The following is a 20,044-nucleotide window of genomic DNA, read 5'->3' as shown; positions in this document are numbered from 1 at the left end:
CCCATTTACTGTCTCTACCATTTGAATTAGATGGGATGCAGAGATGGGGAATGGTGATTATATTGTATATAATCCCCCCAAAGAAATGCCAATATAAAGAGCAGGAATCAGTGATATTATATATACATATATGAAGGTGGTAACTATATATATAGTTATATTTGATACAGAATTCTTTAAACTGTGTTCATTTTACTATAAAAGTAATAGAGGGTCATTGCAAAAACTGCAAAATGCTGAAAATAATCATGAAGCTTATAAAAATAACCCCTAAATTCTGTCCTCTAGAAATTACTGTTGACATTTTGATACATTTAAAAATTTTTTTTTTTTTTTTTTTTTTGCAATTCACATTTAAATTTTTTCAAACCAAATTTGGTTCAATTAAATACAAATATGTATAGTTTTCATCTTTATTTTCTCACTGAATAAATCATGAACACTTTCCAGATGGAATATCTGTTTCTCATTTTTCTTATATTTAAGAAACAAGGAATTATTTCAGACATGTAAGCGGGAGATACTATTTCTAGTAATTTAGCCAAAACTATGCATAGAATCTGAGGATTAACATTTTTTCGTGATTAACATTACCTCTGTGAGACAGTGTACCTTAAAATGAGTTGAGTTGGAAGGTGAGAAAGAGAAAACCCATTATTGACTGGTATGTAGTAAGAAAATCAAGAGTAATAGCCCATAGATGACAAAACTATTCTTAGTTCACTTCAGTTGATAAAATTCTGATTACTACCACAATTTCAGAAAAGGAACTGCTAATAAGCCACGTTTTAAAACTTTCTAAAGACATGGATTTTATGTTAATAGAATTAAAACCGTGCATTTATGTCATATTAATAGAATTCATCTAAAATAGAAAGGCACATTAAAAAGGAGAATTCATGTTGACATCATTGTAATTTTTAGCACTGTGGAATTGCTGGGAATTCCTCTTTACTGGGTTTGGACATATCTTTGTATTACTCACAGGAAGTGAGCATCTTATAAAGGATGGTTCCAGCAGGAGCAGGGCTCCACTGTTCTTGGCTGACTTCACATCAAACCTGCAGGAGTGGCACAAAACAGAAGCAGCAGCAACACGGGAGGAATCTGATACTGAACAGTAAGTGCAAGAAATCTTTACAAGAGCAGTCTTGACCATGAAGCACAGATCATGAATATGAACAGATACGCAAAACTCCTTCCATAGAAGATCTGTGCAAGCTCTTATTGTATTCAGACTGCTTAAAACCTGGCTTTTCTTTTTGACTGAAATGATGAAAATCTTAACTTCTGTATTTATTCCTTTGGGCAAACTTCTTTGAAATAAACCTTGTGGCAAAAGATTATAATCCTTTAATCTAAACATCTTATGATGCCACTTTACACATCATTGTAGAATGATCTGGGTATCTGGTAGCCTGGGAATTCATTCTAGAATTAATTTTGTACCTCCCTCCCTTCCCCCCAGAAAAGCATTTTCAAGTCTAATCTTTGGATCAAAAGAACTCTTGAAGTCATGATTGTGTCACAGTATCTCTCTGCTCTCACTTTCGGTAAGTCAATGTCAGTTGATAGACTAAAATTTCTTATCCTTAGCACTACTGGCATTTTGGACCAGATAAGTCTTCCTTGGGGTGGGCTTCCAAGTGTAATGTAGGTTGTTTAGCAGCATCCTGGGCTCCTCCTCATAATGTGTTGTACCCTGGGCTAGGAGCCATTTACCTCTTTGTGTCTCAGATCCCTTAGGTATAAAGAGTGATCATAAATTATCTATTTCCCAGAGGCCTTTTGAGGATTCAATATCATGGCTCATGTGAAGTGCCTCAGACAGTGCTTGATGGTGCATATTTAGTGCTCAAAAAAGCTTAGTTATTCTATTATTCTACTATTAGGTAGGTGTATTGATAGGTTATAGTGGGTAAGCACCAAGTGGAAGGTCAATTACAAAAGAGAAATACAGTAAATGGTAGTGTCTCCATTCGTACCCATTTTTACTTTGGAAAAAATTTTTCCAAGAAATTCTTACTTTGGAAAAACAATTGAATCATCCCAAAGGCCACTAGGAGGCTTCCCTGGTGGCTCAGCAGTAAAGAATCCACCCGCAATGCAGGAGACGTGGGTTCGATCCCTGGGTCAGGAAGATCCCCTGGAGAAGCGCATGGCGACCCACTCCAGTATTCTTGCCTGGAGAATCTCATGGACAGGAGACTGGCGGGCTACGGTCCATGGGGCCGCAAAGAGTCAGACGCGACTGAAGCCACTGAGCAGGCACACACACAAAGGCTGCTAGATGCCAAAAATATGACAACAAAAGATTCACCTAACAGACTCAAACCACAGCAGGGCTAAACTTTCCCATTCCTTTCATGTTTTCCCCCTTAGTGCTTCTCCTGTTTAAAGAAAGTAGAACCTGGTCTTACCATGCATCCATGGAAATCATGACTTTTGAGGAGGCCAGAGATTATTGCCAGAAAACTTACACAGCTCTAGTTGCAATTCAAAACCAGGAAGAGATTGAATACCTGAACTCCACATTCAGCTATTCACCAAGTTACTACTGGATTGGAATCAGAAAGATCAATGGTACATGGACCTGGATAGGGACCAATAAGTCTTTGACCAAAGAAGCCACAAACTGGGCTCCAGGTGAACCAAACAATAAGCAAAGTGATGAGGACTGTGTAGAGATCTACATTAAGAGAGAAAAGGACTCAGGCAAGTGGAATGATGAGAAATGCACCAAACAGAAACTCGCTTTGTGTTACAAAGGTAAGGAGTCTGCGGCAGCAGTGGGAGGGAGATGTTGTGTGTGAGCATCTTGACAGATTGTTGACTGTATACAAAAACTGATCTCTATTGTGTGGATTTTATGTTCTAAAAAGATACAGTTTTTAAACAGTCTATTTGAAATGTTTAAACACCTGAAATTTGCCTCTTTTTGTTTCTTTGTGTGAATGTAGTTAAGAATGTATTTATGTATGGTGGTGATTTAGTTGCTAAGTTGTGTCTGACTCTTGTGCCCCATGGACTGTAGCCCACAAGACTTCTCTGTTCATGGGATTTCCCAGGCAAGAATACTGGAGTGGGTTGCCATTTCCTCCTCCAGGGGTCTTCCCCATCCAGGGATTGAACCTGAGTCTCTTGCATTGCAGGCAGATTCTTTACCTACTGAGCCACCAGGGAAGCCATATATAAGTATAGACCTAAATATATGCATATATGTATATATAAATATAGGCTTCCCCAGTGACTCAGTTGGTAAAGAAACCACCTGCAATGCAGGAGACTCAGGTTCAATCTCTGGGTGCAGAAGATCCCCTGGAGAAGGAAATGGCAACCCACTCGAGTATTCTTGCCTAGAGAATCCCATGGACAGAGGAGCCTGGCAGGTTACAGTCCATGGAGTCTCAAAGAGTCAGACATGACTTAGCGACTAAACCACCACATACTTATATACAGTGTGTATGCACACATATAACACACTTTTTAGTTACTTGTTATTTATTCGCAGTAGGAGAATTCTGTTCAGAATTGGTGATAAAGTGAATTTTCTATTTTGGGTGCCAGTTACAGCTCTACCTCTGATATTAACATCAGGGTTTGAAATGTTTAAGCTTAAGACTCATCTTGGGCATTTCATCAAGCACCTCCATTAAAATCTCTGACACTCTGTATCATTGGTGACATCCCTGTTACACATCATTGATCCCAAATTCAAAGAAACTCCGTTGAAGCATAACAACAAGAGTCATCACGGATTGTCTTTTCCACAGCCGCCTGTAACCCCACACCCTGCGGCAGCCATGGTGAATGTGTAGAGACCATCAACAACTACACTTGCCAGTGCCACCCTGGCTTCAAGGGCCTCAAATGTGAGCAAGGTAAGGCGTGGTCTCAGCTTTTCCTTCACTTGAAATTGTAGGAGCATTTTATGTCCCAGCTGGTTTTGGCGTCAGGTCTGCATGCTTTGCCTTCCCTGGAGCATATGGAGTCAGAAGGAGGTTAAGAGCTGAAGCTGTGAAATCTTTTCTCCTGCGTTTGAATCCCAGATCCACCACTTAGTAGTTATGGCACCTTGATAACAGGGAGGAAAACTCTCAAGTCCCAGGTTTCTCATTGTAAAACGAGGACAGTAGAGTACCAACTTCATAGGCTTATGGTTTGGATGATGTGAACAAATGCAGACACGACATTTTCATGGTGCCTGTTCTTTGCTGAATCCCTTTAGCCATGTATGACTCTCTGCGACTCCATGGACTGTAGCCTGCCAGGTTCCTCTGTCCATGGGGTTCTCCAGGCAAGAATACTGGAATGGGTTGCTGTGCCTTCCTCCAGGGGAACTTCCCAACCCAGGGATCGAACCCAGGTCTCTTTTGTCTCCTGCATTGGCAGGCAGGTTCTTTACCACTAGTGCCACCTGGGAAGCCTGGTGCCTGACGTTTGATAAATAGTAGTTCTGGTTTCCAGGGTTCTTCCCACATGCTACAGGGTGAGAGAGGAGCAGAACTGATTTGTTTTCCTTTTTCAGTTGTGACCTGTCCAGCACAGAAACATCCTGAGCATGGACATCTGGTTTGCAACCCTTTGGGGAAATTCACCTACAACTCTTCCTGCTCCATCAGCTGTGCAGATGGCTACCTCCCAAGCAGCACAGAGGCCACTTGGTGCATGTCCTCTGGAGAATGGAGCACTCCTCTCCCAAAATGCAATGGTAAGTTTCTCTCAGAAAGCATAGAGCATTCTTCAATTCATCTCTCACCCCCTTGGTTCCCTGGTGGCTCAGACAGTAAAGCGTCTGCCTGCAATGCAGGAGACCCGGGTTTGATCCCTGGGTGGGGAAGATCCCCTGGAGAAGGAAATGGCAACCCACTCCAGTACTCTTGCTTGGAAAATTCCATGGACAGGGGAGCTTTGTAGGCTATAGTCCATAGGATCACAAAGAGTCAGACACGACTGAGCCACTTCACTTCACTTCACTTCACTGTGCCATTTTCAGCACTTCAGGGAAAGTTCCTTCTAAACTTATCCTAATTAAACAAGTTCTAATTCAACTTGTTCTCTCAGCCAGTGTATATAGGGCCAATATGGTACCAGCTGGCTTTGAGAAAAGTTTTGATCCTGTTTTTGACATGAGTGTTTCTGAGGCTCTCATGATATGTAAGGGAACACAGAACTGTGGAACTGCCCCCTCAAAATCTGAATGACTTCCTCTCTCCTTTCTCTGTTTAATTTCATCCATGCAATTGGACCATTGAAGATCATGATAACCAAGCACCCTCAATATATCCTTTTCTCTCTGTTTTATCTTCCTAGGTCAAAGACAGAAAAACTCTTTCCTCCAGGTCTTATTGTTTAGCTGCCAAGTCATGTCCGACTCTTTTGTGACCCCATAGACTGTAGCTCCTCTGTCTGTGGGATTTCCCAGGCAAGAATACTGGAGTGGGTTGCCATTTCCTTCTCCATTCTCCAGGTCTTGCTGGGCTAAAATAAATGAATGTTCTGTGTATGCTTGGATTTTTTTTTTTTTTTTTATCACAACTAGTCATAAATCCTGATCTAGAATCTGCTACTTTTCTTTGTTTTTGCCTGTTGTAAAATAAGCCAGGTAAAATGATCAGGAACCACTTAGCATAGTCAAAGTCAATCAGAGAGGATGAAGATATCAAGAAAAAAAACATAACAACTTTATTGTGGTGTGCGTGTCCCCAGAAGTTAACCTCGGGCTTTGAGTTCTACCCTCTGAAGGTAGTTTCCTTACTGTGTTATAAACTCCAGTTCAAGAAGAAGTGAATATCTTACTCTTCTTTAAAATTTCATGGTGTTCTTTCAAATCCCTAGTGGTTAAGTGTGATGCTTTGTCAAATCCGGACAACGGAGTTGTAAACTGTTCCCCAAACCATGGAAGCCTCCCATGGAACACCACCTGTACGTTTGAGTGTCAGGAAGGATATAAACTCACTGGACCCCAGCACCTACAGTGTACCTCCTCTGGGATTTGGGACAACAAGCAGCCAACATGTAAAGGTAAGGTGGCTCCACATCAAGATTTACTGTAACATCTCAACCTATTCTCCAAATGGGCAAGTCTGACCTGCTAATATAAATTGGGACATGTGTTGCAGCTGTAACCTGTGCAGCCATCAGCCATCCTCAGAACGGCACTGTGAACTGTAGCCACTCCTTGGTTGGAGATTTTGCCTTCAAGTCATCCTGCCACTTCACCTGTGCAGAGGGCTTCACGTTGCAGGGGCCAACTCAGGTTGAATGCACTGCCCAGGGACAATGGACACAGCAGGTCCCAGCTTGTGAAGGTAAGCCTGAGAGTCTCCTTTCTCAAAGAACAGCAGTCTGCACATGTGGGCACTTAAAATGAAACCAGCTGCCTACATTAACTATAATAACCAGATCTGATGGGCAACAATCATCTTATGTTTTTGAGATGCATATAAAAGAACTGATGCTTGTCCAGGAATAAGAGTGGATGCTTTGCTGGTTTCTTAATTGTCCTGGGCTAATATAACTTTGCAACTCCACAGACTGTAGCCCGCCAGGCTCTTCTGTCCATGGGATTTCCCAGGCAAGAATACTGAGGTGGGTTGCCATGCCCTCCTCCTGGGGATCTTCCCAACCCAGGGACTGAGCCCACATAAACATTGGCATCGGTAAGCAGAAAGCTTAATCTAAAGGGAAATCACATTAGAAAATTTACAAAATAGAATTATGAGAACATGCTGTTGTTGTTGTTGTTCAGCTGCTAAGACGTGTCTGACTCTTTGAGACCCCATGGACTGCAGCACTCCAGGCTTCCCTGTCCTTCACTATCTCCCGGAGTTTGCTCAAATTCATGTCCATTGAGTTGGTGATGCTATCTAACCAACTCATCCTCTGCCACCCCCTTCTCCTTATCATTTGACTCTAAAACTCTTGTCATGCCCTTCTTCTGAAACTGCTTATAACTAGCAGTGAGGAAAATGTTTCAAGTATGGTCTCATCTAAAGAAACACCCTTAAAACATACATAAGCACTGAAGTTTAGTTTAATAAAGCAAGAGCGAGAATACTGAAAACAAGCAAGTTTCACTATCAGGTACTAACATTTTTGTAGCCAAATACAGCACAGAGTTATTTCTAGTTGCAAAAAACCACAAGACAAAAACCAAACTGTAAAGCAGATAAATTTGATGTGGCTGCCTTCTTATCTTCCTTTCTTTTTGGCCTCATCTGTAAGTACTCAAGACTCATAAGTTGCTCTCTGGCTACCTAAAATATTTCTCCTGACCCTAACTTCATCACATGTCAGAACAGAGCTCAGGAGCCATTGGTCCTGTAAAAGGCTGTCTAGTACCATTATCAACAGAGGCACTGGAATAAAAAAAAAAAAAGAAAACAACGGCCATTTTCCCATTTGTCCAGGGACTAATGAAGAGGCACAGTTGTGTCCGACTCTTTGCAATCCCATGGACTGAAGCCTGCCTTGCTCCTCTGTCCATGGAATTCTCCATGCAAGAATACTGGAGTGGGTTGCCTTTTCCTTCTCCAGGGGATCTTCCTGACCCGGGGATCGAACCTGGATCTCCTGAACCGAGGGCAGTTTCTTTACCAACCGAGTCACTAGGGAAGCCCAATGAAGAGGCAGCCACATACAATTTATTTGCTTTGCAGATTGCCCCAAAGGACTTGATTCTAATTTCCTACATGCTGAAAACTATGTAGTACTTAAACTTATTGGTGACTTTCTGTCAGTTTCAGAAGTCTTCCAGTCGATTTTTCTTAACTGCTACCCATATGCTCTCATTTTCAGTGGTACGATGTTCACGTCTGGACGTTTCTGGAAAGCTCAGCATGAACTGCAGTGGGGAGCCCATGCTTGGCACTGAGTGTACGTTTGCATGTCCTGAAAGATGGACGCTCAATGGCTCTGTAGTGCTGACCTGCGGTGCTACAGGACACTGGTCTGGGATGCTGCCAACCTGTGAAGGTGAAGCACTGAGTGATGGTGGTTGTCTGGGGCGGGAGAATCAGAGAGAAGAAAGCGAGCAAAGAAAGGAAGCTATCTGGCTACAGTAATGAACTATCCAGTATATCCAAACCAGGAAGGTCAGAAAGGTTACCCAGGTTAACATTTAAGGGATGGATATTTCATTCTATGGGGAAGAGAGAAAACAGGAGTGACATGCTGATGGAATTTTGATAATTGGAGAAAGGAGAGCTAGTGCGAGAAATTGGAGGGGAAAGGAAAATGAGTGAAAAAGAGAGAAAGAGAGACAGAAGTTAACCAAGGTGTGCTGTAGAAGCTTGGCAAGTTAGAGCTCTGTCTGACCGTGCTGGGAGATAAGCTCACAAAGAGATTTGGGCTGATCTGAAAGGCCCTTAGTACCATGTCTCTGCCTCATGTATTGGACTAGATGACTCTTCTGCTTTGCACATTATAACCAGTGTACAAAGAAAAGGGCAAATGGACAGAACAGGAAGACTTTAAATTTAATTTCTTCTCATGACTGTTTACCCCGTTTCCTTAGCTCCCACTGTGTCCCAAACTCCCTTGGCAGTTGGACTTTCTACTGCTGGAGTCTCCCTTGTGACAATACCATCATTTCTCTTCTGGCTTCTGAAACGCCTTCAGAAGAAAGGTGAGCGCATTTATGAATGTACTCCAAAAAGGTTTTGTGAAAAAAATTTTTTTTCTCATTGATGAGTCATGTTGTCTCTCACAGGTTAAAAAGTAATCAGAATCAAATCATTAGTCATTTAATGATAAACATGAATAAACTGCAGGATAAAGAAGCAGAAATCTTAGGAAAAGAGTTTTAATACAAATGTTAGCGTGCTAACATTGTACAGCTCCAGGGGGTGCTATTCACTTTGAACTCTGTGGTCCGAGGAGTTGCTGCACTGAGGCTGCCATAATTAGTGTTCCTGGGAAAATGAAGAAAATGTTTCCAAAAATTGTATTTGGAATACAGGCTTAAATTTGGGAGCATCTCAGGAAATATGCAGTATTCTTGCCAGGAAAAAATCATAGATAGAGGAGTCTGGTGGGCTACAGTCCACAGGGTCACAAACAGTTGGATATGATGGAGCAACTAAGCACACACAGAGAATATGCAAACACATCTCACTACACTCTTGATCTGTTTGGCCTACAGAGTCTTGAAATTTTTTCGAACTAAACTCTGACATTTATGAAATAGGAAATTTCATATCAAATCTGATTTGAGATTTCTCATGACCAACTGGAAGACAGACAAACTTGGCAGGTGGAGCCTATAGACTATCTGCCTGCCTTAGGAAGCTGCTGTCCTCTTTGCATGAATGTACACTTTGCATTCACCCTGCCCTGTTGTCACCAAGATATGTTTGTGTTCTGATAATTATAGGGGCCTTGAAGGCCTTGAGTTTGCAATCCCTGATAAATAGAGTCATATTGCTTCAGGATTTAAAATGTCCCTGAAAGTCACTTAGCCCAAATTAATAGTTCTCTTTCTCTTGCAGCAAAAAAATTTTCTCCTGCCAGGTAAGCTGCATTCTTGAATTTAGGTTGGTGCAAAAGTAATTGTGGTTTTGCACTGTTGAAATTTGCTGTTTGATATTGGAATACATTCTTAAATAAATGTGGTTATGTTATACATTATTTTAATGCACATTTCTCACATTTCTCTCATTTATGTGTTTTTGCTAATGACATTGTGTGTGCTAAGTCACCACAATTGTGTCTGACTCTTTGGAGCCCTATGAACAATAGTCCACCAGGCTCCTCTATCCATGGGATTCTCCAGGCAAAAATACTGGAGGAGATATTTCCAACCCAGGGATCTAACCTGAGTCTCTTATGTCTTCTGCATTGACAGACAGGTTCTTTACCACTAGTGCCCCCTAGGAAAGCCCTGCTAATGGCATTACTTGCTATTTATTTATTTATTTATAATGAACAGCAATAGTTTGCTACTCTGTTGCTATTTGCTCTTTTTTTAAATTAATTAATTTATTTTAATTAGAGGATAATTTCTCTACAATATTGTGGTGGTTTTTGCCATACATCAACATGAATCACCCACAGGTGCACATGTGTCCCCGCATCCTGAATCCCCCTATTCAGAGCACCAGCTTTGAGTGCCCTGCTTCATGCATCAAACTTGCTATTTTGGACTACAGAAATGATGTTAGGCAAAACTCAAATTAAAGTGATTTTTTAATTCAAGTTCAAAATGGATTGTAAAGCAGCGGAGACAACTTGCAACATCAACACATTTGGCCCAGAAACTGCTAATGAACACACAGTGCGGTGGTGGTTCAAGACGTTTTGCAAAGAAGGCAGCCTTGAAGCTGAGAAGCATAGTGGCCTGCCATCGGAAGTTGACAATGACCAATTGACAGCGTCACCAAAGCTGATCCTCTAACAACTAACTACGTGAAAAGCTGCCAAAGAACTCAATGTCGACCATTCTATGGTCATTTGGCATTTGAAGCAAATTGGAAAGGTGAAAAGGCTCAATAAGTGAGCTAACCACAAATCAAAAAAAACACATCAATTTAAACTGTTGTCTTCTATTATTCTACACAACAACAACAAACCATTTCTCAATCAGATTGTGACATGCAATGAAAAGTGGATTTTATATGACAACCAGCTCAGTGGCTGGACTGAGGAAGAAGCTCCAAAGCACTTTCAAAAGCCAGACTTGCACAAAAAAAGGTCATGGTCACTGTTTGGTGGTCTGGTGCCTGTCTGATCCACTACAACTTTCTGAATCCCAGTGAAACCATTACATCTGAGAAGTATACTCAGCAAATTGATGAGATGCACCCAAAACTGCAATGTCTGCAGCCAGCATTAGTCAACAGAACGGGCCCAGTTCTTCTCCATGATGCTGGACCATGCATCACACAACCAATGCTTCAAAAGTTGAACACATTGGGCTATGAAGTTTTGCTTCATTCACCATATTCAGCTGACCTCTTGCCAACCAACTAGCACTTCATTAAGCAGCTTTACAACTTTTTGCAGGGAAAATGCTTCTACAACCAGCCTGAGGCAGAAAATCCTTGCCAAGAGTTCACTGAATACCAAAGCACAAATTTTTATGCTACAGGAATAGAGCAACTTATTTCTCATTGGTAAAAACGTGTTGATTGTAACGTTCCTATTTTGATTGCTAACGATGTGTTTGAAGCCTAGTTATTATTTAAAATTCACAGTCTGAAACTACAAATACTTTTGTACCAACCTAATTGTAAAGCATGCCATTGAACATTTTACACATTTTTCTCTTCATGTTGGAAACCAGTGCTTTACCTTGGTGTTCTCATGTGTTCCACAGCAGCTGCTCAAGCCTGAAATCAGATGGATGCTACTCAACACCTTCCAAGTTAATTTAAGTCCAAAGGAATCAGGTAAGATTTGAAAATCACATATGGTTTTGAAAAAAGACATCTTCTCCACATATTCTATTGTTTCTTGAACCCTCCAAACCTGCTAGTTTCTAGGGGGGATATCACCACCTTGGTGTTATTTTATGGAAAGTTGTTTCTTTTTTTTTTTTTTTTTGTAGGAGAGGAAAGGAACAAGAATCTTGCCTTCAATGAATAATTTCATTTATGAACATTAATGATAATAATGATAGTTAACCATTCTATGGCACTTACTATATTCTAGGAACCACTCTAAGCTAGGAATTCTATGAGATAAGGGCTATTGTATTTATTATTATATATATGAAGAAAATGAGGCACAGGGAAGTTGAGTAATGGCTAAAATCTCAAAACTATTAAGTTGTATAGTCAGGAATCATACTCAGGCGGTCTGGCTCTAAAATCTGTATTCTTAAAAACACTCTACTTTGCTTTGTGAGAATTTTGAAGGTTCAAGTTGCCTCTGAATAGATTTTTTTTTAAATTAATAGACATTTTTATGTATGCAGTTTTAGGTTTACAGAAAAAAATTGGTAGAAAGAACAGAGTTCCAACATCCCTCCCTCATACCCTCTGATTTCCTCTATCATTGACATCTTACATTAGTATGGTATTTTGTTAAAATTGATGGGCCAGTTTTGATACATCATTATTAACTAAATCCCAAAGTTTACATTAGGGTTCAATCCTGGTTCTGTACATTCTGTGGGTTTTGACAAATATATAATGACATGTATCCATCATTACAGTATCGTACAGAATCGTTTCACTATCCCAACTGAATAGGATAGCGTTCCTATTTGCTGTTCATATTTGGACTAGCCTCGTGAGAGTACACACAGCTGTCTGTGCTAGAAGGGGAATTTTGTTGTTGCTGTTAGTATGCAAAATATTAAGGATCCTGATGTTATGCACTCTCATTGCAGGAGCACAAGCAAATTAGGGAACTAGAGCAATACCCTGAAGATGGCAGAGACAGAGAGGTCTGCTTGGGTCTCCAGCTCTTCTCTCCTACTGCATCCACTGGCTACATTTACAGGTGGGGCCATGGTACCCATGAGGACTTCAGTGGACAAAATCCAACGAGCAAGTCCAGTCTGCCACCAAAAAAGACTCAATTCTCTCCTTTCCAGCGCTGGCTACTGGAAGGGAAGGATGGCTCCTGGAAGGGAAGGATATTCTTGTCCATGCAAAAGCAAAGAGACTAAGGCTCTAGAATCTCAGGATTCCTTTCCTAACTCACCCTTCACTCACTTTGAAATCTTGTGGGGGTAATACAATATTTAGTGGCACTGTTTCTTTCTTTTGTCCCTCATGGTGTTTCAGCTGCTGACTCTGTAGTTGCTGTTATGGGGATGAATAATTGTCAAGAATTTAGAGGAAACTAATTGGTCATAGATATTCTATTAATAGACTTGGGGGAAAATGACAAAAGTTTAATGCCACAGGGTGATGACATGTGAAAAGTTGTTAATAGTGAAAATTCTATTTAGCACAGCAAGTACAGTCTCAGTCACTTTGATCCTTGTGGGATTTGGTGTTTTTTAAAGTGTTTTTACCTTCCCGGTGACACAGCGGTAAAGAATCCGCCTCCACTGCAGGAGATGCAAGAGACGTGGGTTCAATACCTTTGTAGGGAAGATTCCTTGGAGAAGGAAATGGCAACCCACTCCAGTATTCTTGCCTGGGAAATCCCATAGACAGAGGAGCCTGGCAGGCTACAGTCCATGGGGTCACAGAGTTGGACACGACTGAGCAACTAAGCACTAATGTGCTTTTAGAGGTTGTGTTCTTTTTGCTTGCATTGAATATAGTATAAATGCCTTAAGTCTTAATTCAGTACAAGTATTTTAAGTTATTATTTTAAATGTTTTATGTACGTATTTATTAAGCTAATGTCATACCTGGGCTTACCAGGTGGCTCAGTGGTAAAGAATCCATCTCCCAAGCAGGAGATGTGGGTTCGATCCCTGAGATAGGAAGATCCCCTGGAAAAGCAAATGGCAACCCACTCTAGAATTCTTGCATGGAGAATCCCATGGACAGATAAGCCTGGTGGGCTATATATAGTCCATGGGGTTGTAAAACAGTCGGACATAACTTAGTGACTAAACAACAAATGTCTACAATCACAACTATTGTATGTAACATGGCACTGTAAAGTTTGATAATAAACATGTTTATATTTATCCTGTGTAATGGCTCTTAAAAATCTATTTTATTTAGGTAAAAATCACATACCATAAAATTCACTGTTTATAAATATAAAATCCAATGGATTTCGGTATATTCACAAGATCCTGTGACCTTCACTGCTATCTAACTCTGGAACATTTCTATCACCCCTCAAAAGAAACACAGGACCCAACAGTAGTCACTCTCCATCTTCCCCAGTCCCTGATAACTACTTACCTACTTTTTCCTTCTATAAATTTACCTTTCTGGACATTTCATAAAAATAGAATCATCCTACAATATGTGGCCTGTTATGTCCAGCATCTTTTGTTTAGCATAATATTTTTTGGGTTCCAAAATCACTGCAGATGGTGATTGCAGCCATGAAATTAAAAGACGCTCTCTCCTTGGAAGGAAAGTTATGACCAACCTAGATAGCATATTCAAAAGCAGAGACATTACTTTGCCAACAAAGGTCCATCTAGTCAAGGCTATGGTTTTTCCAGTGACCATGTATGGATGTGAAAGTTAGACTGTGAAGAAAGCTGAGCACTGAAGAATTGATGCTTTTGAACTGTGGTGTTGGAGAAGACTCTTGAGAGTCCCTTGGACTGCAAGGAGATCCAACCAGTCCTTCCTAAAGGAGATCAGTCCTGGGTGTTCTTTGGAAGGACTGATTCTAAAGCTGAAACTCCAATACTTTGGCCACCTTATGCGAAGAGTTGACTCATTGGAAAAGACTTTGATGCTCAGAGGGATTGGGGGCAGGAGGAGAAGGGGAGGACAGAGGATGAGATGGCTGGATGGCATCACTGACTTGATGGATATGAGTTTGGGTGAACTCCGGGAGTTGGTGATGGACAGGGAGGCCTGGTGTGCTGCAATTCATGGGGTCACAAAGAGTTGGACATGACTGAATGACTGAACTGAACTGAACTTTCAAGATTCAGCCATTTTTTTCTATCATGTATCAGTACTCCATTCCTTTTCATTACTGAATAATACTCTACTGTTTGAATATGCCTCATGTTCTTTTTCCATTCATCAAATGATGGACATTTGGATTGTTTCTGTTTCTTGACTATTGTGACTAACACTGCTATGAACATTCATGTTCAAGTTTTAGAGTAGACTTATATTTTCAGTTCTCTTGGTCATATACCCAGAAGAGGAATTGTTGGGTCATATGGTAACTTCATGCTTCACGTTTTGTGGAATTGCCAAATTGTTTCCCAAAAGGGCAGTACCCTTTCACAATCCCACCTGCAATGTGTGAAGGTTCCTATTTCTCTACATTCTTTTCAGTACTTATTATTGCCTGTCATTTTGATTATCACCACTCTAGTGTGTATGAAATAGTATACATATGGGTTTTGGCTTCAAGACTGTACAGTTGTTGGAAAAATATTAATAATCTAAAAACAATCATTAAGCACAATGAAACAAAGACTTCTGGAGTCTGTGCATCATGCTAGCTTCAATTCTAGGTTACTCAAGTCAACCAATTCACCTTGTTTTATCCTCCAGACTCAGTTATTCTCCAGGGTTAGAGACACTAGTTTTTCCTACAGAGAACGTGTGCCTTCTCTTTGCTAAAATAGTGTCAACGCAAAATGCCTTGTGTGTACCCAGCTAAAAACCACCTTGTGAATCTCATTGTTATCAAATAATTGGAATATCTAAAATTCCTAAGAAAACAGGGTTTAATGTTTGGCTTGGTTAGCCAGACTAAAAAAAAAAAAAAAAAGTGGCTATAACATTGTTACAGGCTAAAAGTTTTTTTCACTTTGATTTTATACTTCTTCTTAGCTCAAAGTACTAAAGATAAAGTTAAAGAAAAGGCGAAAAACAGTATAGATCCTGCTAATTAGGGATGTTTTCATGTAGGACTGAAATGGGTACACACTTGAGACTTCAGCTAGAAATGCAGAGGAAGCAGGAATATTAGCTTTCCCAGGTTCCCCCAAAGAGAAAACTGAACAAATTAAATGTATTCAGAAGATACCCAAGTCAAACGGATGTAGACAAGTAGAGCGCATACAGTATTGCCAAGTGGAACAATTCTTGGTGTCAGCAGATTAAAAGATTAGAAAAGAAGTTTTTAACGAAAGAAAACAAAAATCTACCTAAACAGGAAGAGCTCATGGTCCTCTTTCAGTTCGAAAAAATATAGTTTGTACCTTAAAACTTTAACTGCCTTCTCCCAAAAGATTCTAAGCCAAGAGAAATTAAAATATTGCTCTCTTCAGTTATGCACATATGTAGTCAGGCTGCTGGTTTATAAGATTAAAGTCTAAAATCAAGGAGATGTTTTCTTTTCCTTGATCTCCCAATGGTGCAAAATCCTATCAATAGCTATTTTAATAACTTTCATCAACTGATTCCCACTGAGAGCCCTCAGAATGGGTCTTTATTACCACCCCTGGACTACTTGATAAAATCCCCACAAACTCATTAGTTTCTAGGTTCTCAGTTGGCTGTTAGGATGCACTATGGTTTCAAGTCATTGACACAGCCAGCACACAAATCTAGTCTTTGCTCACTTCCCAAACACATTTCACTCCAGCACTTCAGGAATTGTACTCCATCCACAATGGAGAAGTTTTTCTGCCTGCCTTGGAGACATTAACTTCTTCTGTCTGCAGTTACTCCCCTTCCCCATCTAGAAAGCCCCTACTCTTTGTGTCCCTGATTCCTCCTCATCTTTCAGGTTCTCTGCTTAAATTTCCCTTCATGACAATTGACGCCTTGGACCAGGTCCCCTCTTTAATGTTCTCAGAGCCCATATTCTTCTTTTCTTTGATTGGTATTAAATAATTATTTGTTTAACATCTGTCTTCCCCACTAGATTCTGTTTCTTAGGAGTAGGAACTTATTACCTTATTCATTGCTAAAATCTTAGAACCTGGCCTATTCCTGAAACATGGTAGATACTCAACAAATATTTATGGAATGAATGAATAAATAAGTGGATGAACGAAAGCAGATTTGGGCTCATCCTAAGAAGCAGGACTGCTTTTCACAAATGGAATGAGTTGTCTCAGAAGGCAAAAATTTTAAATCCAGTTATGCAGCAAGCCTAGAGATTCCATAAGGTAGGATTAAGAGGCAATGCAGTGGGCTTCCCTGGTGGCTCAGTGGTAAAGAACCCACCTGTCAATGGAGGAGATGAAGGTTCAATCCCTGGGTCAGGGAAGATCCCTTGGAGAAAGAACTGGCAACCCACTCTACTTTTCTTGCCTGGAGAATTTTCCATGGACAGAAGAGCCTGGCGGGCTACAGTCCATGGGTTTGCAGAGTTGGACATGATTGAATGACTAAACAACAACAAAAGGAGACCAGAAAATGAGAAGAGAGAGTGGTCAGTTTATTTCCTACTCACTCTTTTCCCTTTTTGGTGCTATTTCTGGAAGCAGCTGCCTCCTTCCTCTACTACATCTTCTGATGGGGGACTTCTCCCCAGGGTCCTAGTCCTCACTGATACATTATGTCCTCTCCTTGAGTTTTCAGTCCCAAGGATGTAATAGCTTCCTGTATTGCCAGTCTCTGGATACTCATTTTCTCTTGTTTGTTTTCTTAACCTTGTTGTTCACCTGTTGCAAGTGGCCCCTCCATTAAAGGCTCTTCAGTGGGGGAAGAATTCATTCATCTGGGGCCAGCTTTGTTTCTGGATGGGCCCCTGAATGAAACTCATTTTAACTGAATCACTTAAAACTATTTTGTTGAAAACAGGCCATAAGAGGAAAAGAGTAGAAACATGGAGTCCAGATGGGAGGCTTTTGCAACAATAATATAGGTGAGAGATGATGATGGTTTGGATTCATAATAAAATAGAAGTGATTGAATGCTGAAAATATTTTCATGAGAAAGACAAAAGATGGTGACATATTGGATATGAGTCGTGAGAAAAAGAGAGGTGTCCCAATTAACTCCAAAGCTTTGGCTTAAGTAATTGGAAGGATGGGGGTTATAATTTACTGAAATGGGAAAGGCTGTGGGAAGAAGCCACCAGGTATGGAGGAAGTTCAGAAGTTCAATTCAGTACATGCACAATTTGAGAGGCTTATTGAGGAACTAAATGGCAATATCAAGGAGGCATTTAGCTAGGAATGGGGAACATTCCTAGGGCACGAGGATGGCCTGGCTGGAAATATAAATTTGAAAGTCATCAGCATCTAGCTGTCATCAAAGTGTAGAGACTGGATTGGATTGTCAAGTCCATGAAGGTAAATAAGAAGAAAAAAAGCAGTGAGCAGTGGAGCACTCCAAAGGTCTGGTGGTTGGAGAGATGAGGGAGAATCAACAAATGAAATAGAGAAGGACTAGTCAGGGAAGTAGGAGGAAACTCAGGAGTGCATGTGTGCACCATTGGTCAGTCATGTCCAACTCTTTGCGACCCCATGAACTGTAGCACACCAGGGTCCTCTGTCCATGGGATTTCCCAGGTAAGAATATTGGGGTGGGTTGCCATTTCCTCCTCCAGCAGATCTTCCCAAATCTGGGATCAAACCTGAGTTTCCTCCATTGGCAGGTGGATTCTTTACTGCTGAGTCACTAGGGAAGTGAAATCCCGGAGCTGATTGGTCAAATAAGATGAGGACAGATAACTGGCTTTTGGCTTCAGTGAAGTGAAGGACCTCAGCAAGAGCTGTGTCTGGGGATGTGTGTGGTTGGAAGCCTGGTTGGATGGACAAGGGTTCAGAGAATTAAAAGGAAGGACTTAGAAACACAGGTCTAGACATGTCTTTGGGGTATATATAACAGGAGCACTGGCACTTCTTGGTCTTCTTAGCTCCCAGGTTGGTTCCCACTTCAACATGTCTTCTGGGTTCCTTCCAGAATTGCAGCTTAACTGTCAACAGCATGGTTTCCAGAACTGACTGACCCTGGTTCAAAACCCCAGCCCTGTCTCTTACTACCGTTGTGACTGAAGCAACTTTTTTAACCTCTCTGAGACTTTTAAAAATGGGGATAATAATTACATCCACTGGAGAGCAGTAATATTTAATATAATTACTGGATTATTGTTTTAATATTACTGCTTAAATATAATAATTTTAAGCAGTACTATTTAATATAATTACAATATTAAAGAAGTAATATATTAATATAATTACTGGAGAGCAGTGATATTAAGCTTTATAAAGGTTAAATAAGGTGATAAATATGGAGTGTTGAGCGCTACACAATTTTTGTACTGTCTTTTTAAAAATGTTAATCTGACTATGTCAGTAACTCTTCCTTTACATTGCCCTCCACCATATGGGTCCTAATTTTATATGCAGTCTATCTCCTTTACATCTTAGGTCTAGAAATACAAAGGTACCTGTAGGCCCTGATACCCGCTAGGGCAAAAAGCTGCTGCTGCTGCTGCTAAGTCACTTCAGTCGTGTCTGACTCTGTGCGACCCCATAGACGGCAGCCCGCCAGGCTCCCCCGTCCCTGGGATTCTCCAGGCAAGAACACTGGAGTGGGTTGCCATTTCCTTCTCCAATGCATGGGAGTGAAAAGTGAAAGTGAAGTCGCTCAGTCGTGTCCGACTCTTCGCGATCCCATGGACTGCAACCCACCAGGCTCCTCCGTCCATGGGATTTTCAAGCAAGAGTACTGGAGTGGGGTGCCATTGCCTTCTCCGGGGCAAAAAGCTAGAGTCGCCTATCTTCAGGAGGTGCCATTAATAAGAACGTCCACTAGGGGGTGAGCAAGGAAAGAGGGAGGAGAAAGAGTTACCATTAATCCAGTCTGTTGGGTTAGCTCCACTGGAGTTTAACAGGGCCTCCGCGGTTGGGAAGATCCTCTGGAGAAGGAAATGGCACCCCACTCCAGTACTCCTCTTGCCTGGAAAATCTCATGGACGAAGGAGCGTGATAGGCTACAGTCCATGGGGTCGCAGAGTCGACACGACTGAGCAACTTCACTCACTTCACCGCATGTAGTAGCTCAGGGGTAAAGAATCCATCTGCCAATGCAAGGACATGCTTGCTGGTAAAATTCCAAGGACAGAGGAGCCTGGCGGGCTACAGTCCATGGGATCGAAAAGAGTCGGATACAATTGAGCACACAAACGCTGAGGTTTGAGACTACAAATCTGGCCAAAATAATAATAATGTTTTGAGTGTGTGGTGCTTGAAACTATCAGGGCTCTCTACCATGGATAGCCAGGAGCTAGTCTAATGCTTACAAAAAGAAAGGAGAGAGAGACAGAGAAAGGAGGAGGAGAGGAAGAAGAAGAAGGGGGAGAAGAAGGTGGGGAGGAGGTTGGAAGGAAGGGAGAAAGGAAAGAGGGAAGGAGCAAAGGAGAGAAGAAGGGAAAATCCAGCACTCATGTCTTGGGTCAGCAGTTCTTTTTCTCTTAGGGTTGGTGTTAGAGTGCAGACTAGGAAAGGGGTGGAGAAAGAGGTGCAGAGAGGTGGGGTAAGGGGAGGAAGAAGGGGAAGGGGAGGGTGTGAGCCTTGGTTAGA

General features: G+C 41.2%; 1 protein-coding gene across 1 annotated transcript; it reads left to right on the top strand.

The window, feature by feature from the left end:
* The first annotated feature begins 1,516 nt into the window (after positions 1 to 1,516).
* On the top strand, positions 1,517 to 11,375 carry SELE (selectin E). Its single transcript, XM_055583586.1, has 10 exons — positions 1,517 to 1,553; positions 2,383 to 2,769; positions 3,774 to 3,881; positions 4,529 to 4,711; positions 5,839 to 6,024; positions 6,123 to 6,311; positions 7,801 to 7,977; positions 8,519 to 8,629; positions 9,492 to 9,513; positions 11,318 to 11,375. Exons 1-10 carry the CDS (start codon positions 1,517 to 1,519, stop codon positions 11,373 to 11,375), a joined length of 1,458 nt encoding a protein of 485 aa, XP_055439561.1.
* Positions 11,376 to 20,044: the final 8,669 nt, after the last annotated feature.

This window comes from Bubalus kerabau, chromosome 5 (genome assembly GCF_029407905.1).
Source record: "Bubalus kerabau isolate K-KA32 ecotype Philippines breed swamp buffalo chromosome 5, PCC_UOA_SB_1v2, whole genome shotgun sequence".
In the NCBI taxonomy this organism is placed as follows: Eukaryota; Metazoa; Chordata; class Mammalia; order Artiodactyla; family Bovidae; genus Bubalus; species Bubalus kerabau.
This window is presented reverse-complemented; position numbering and strand designations above follow the sequence as displayed.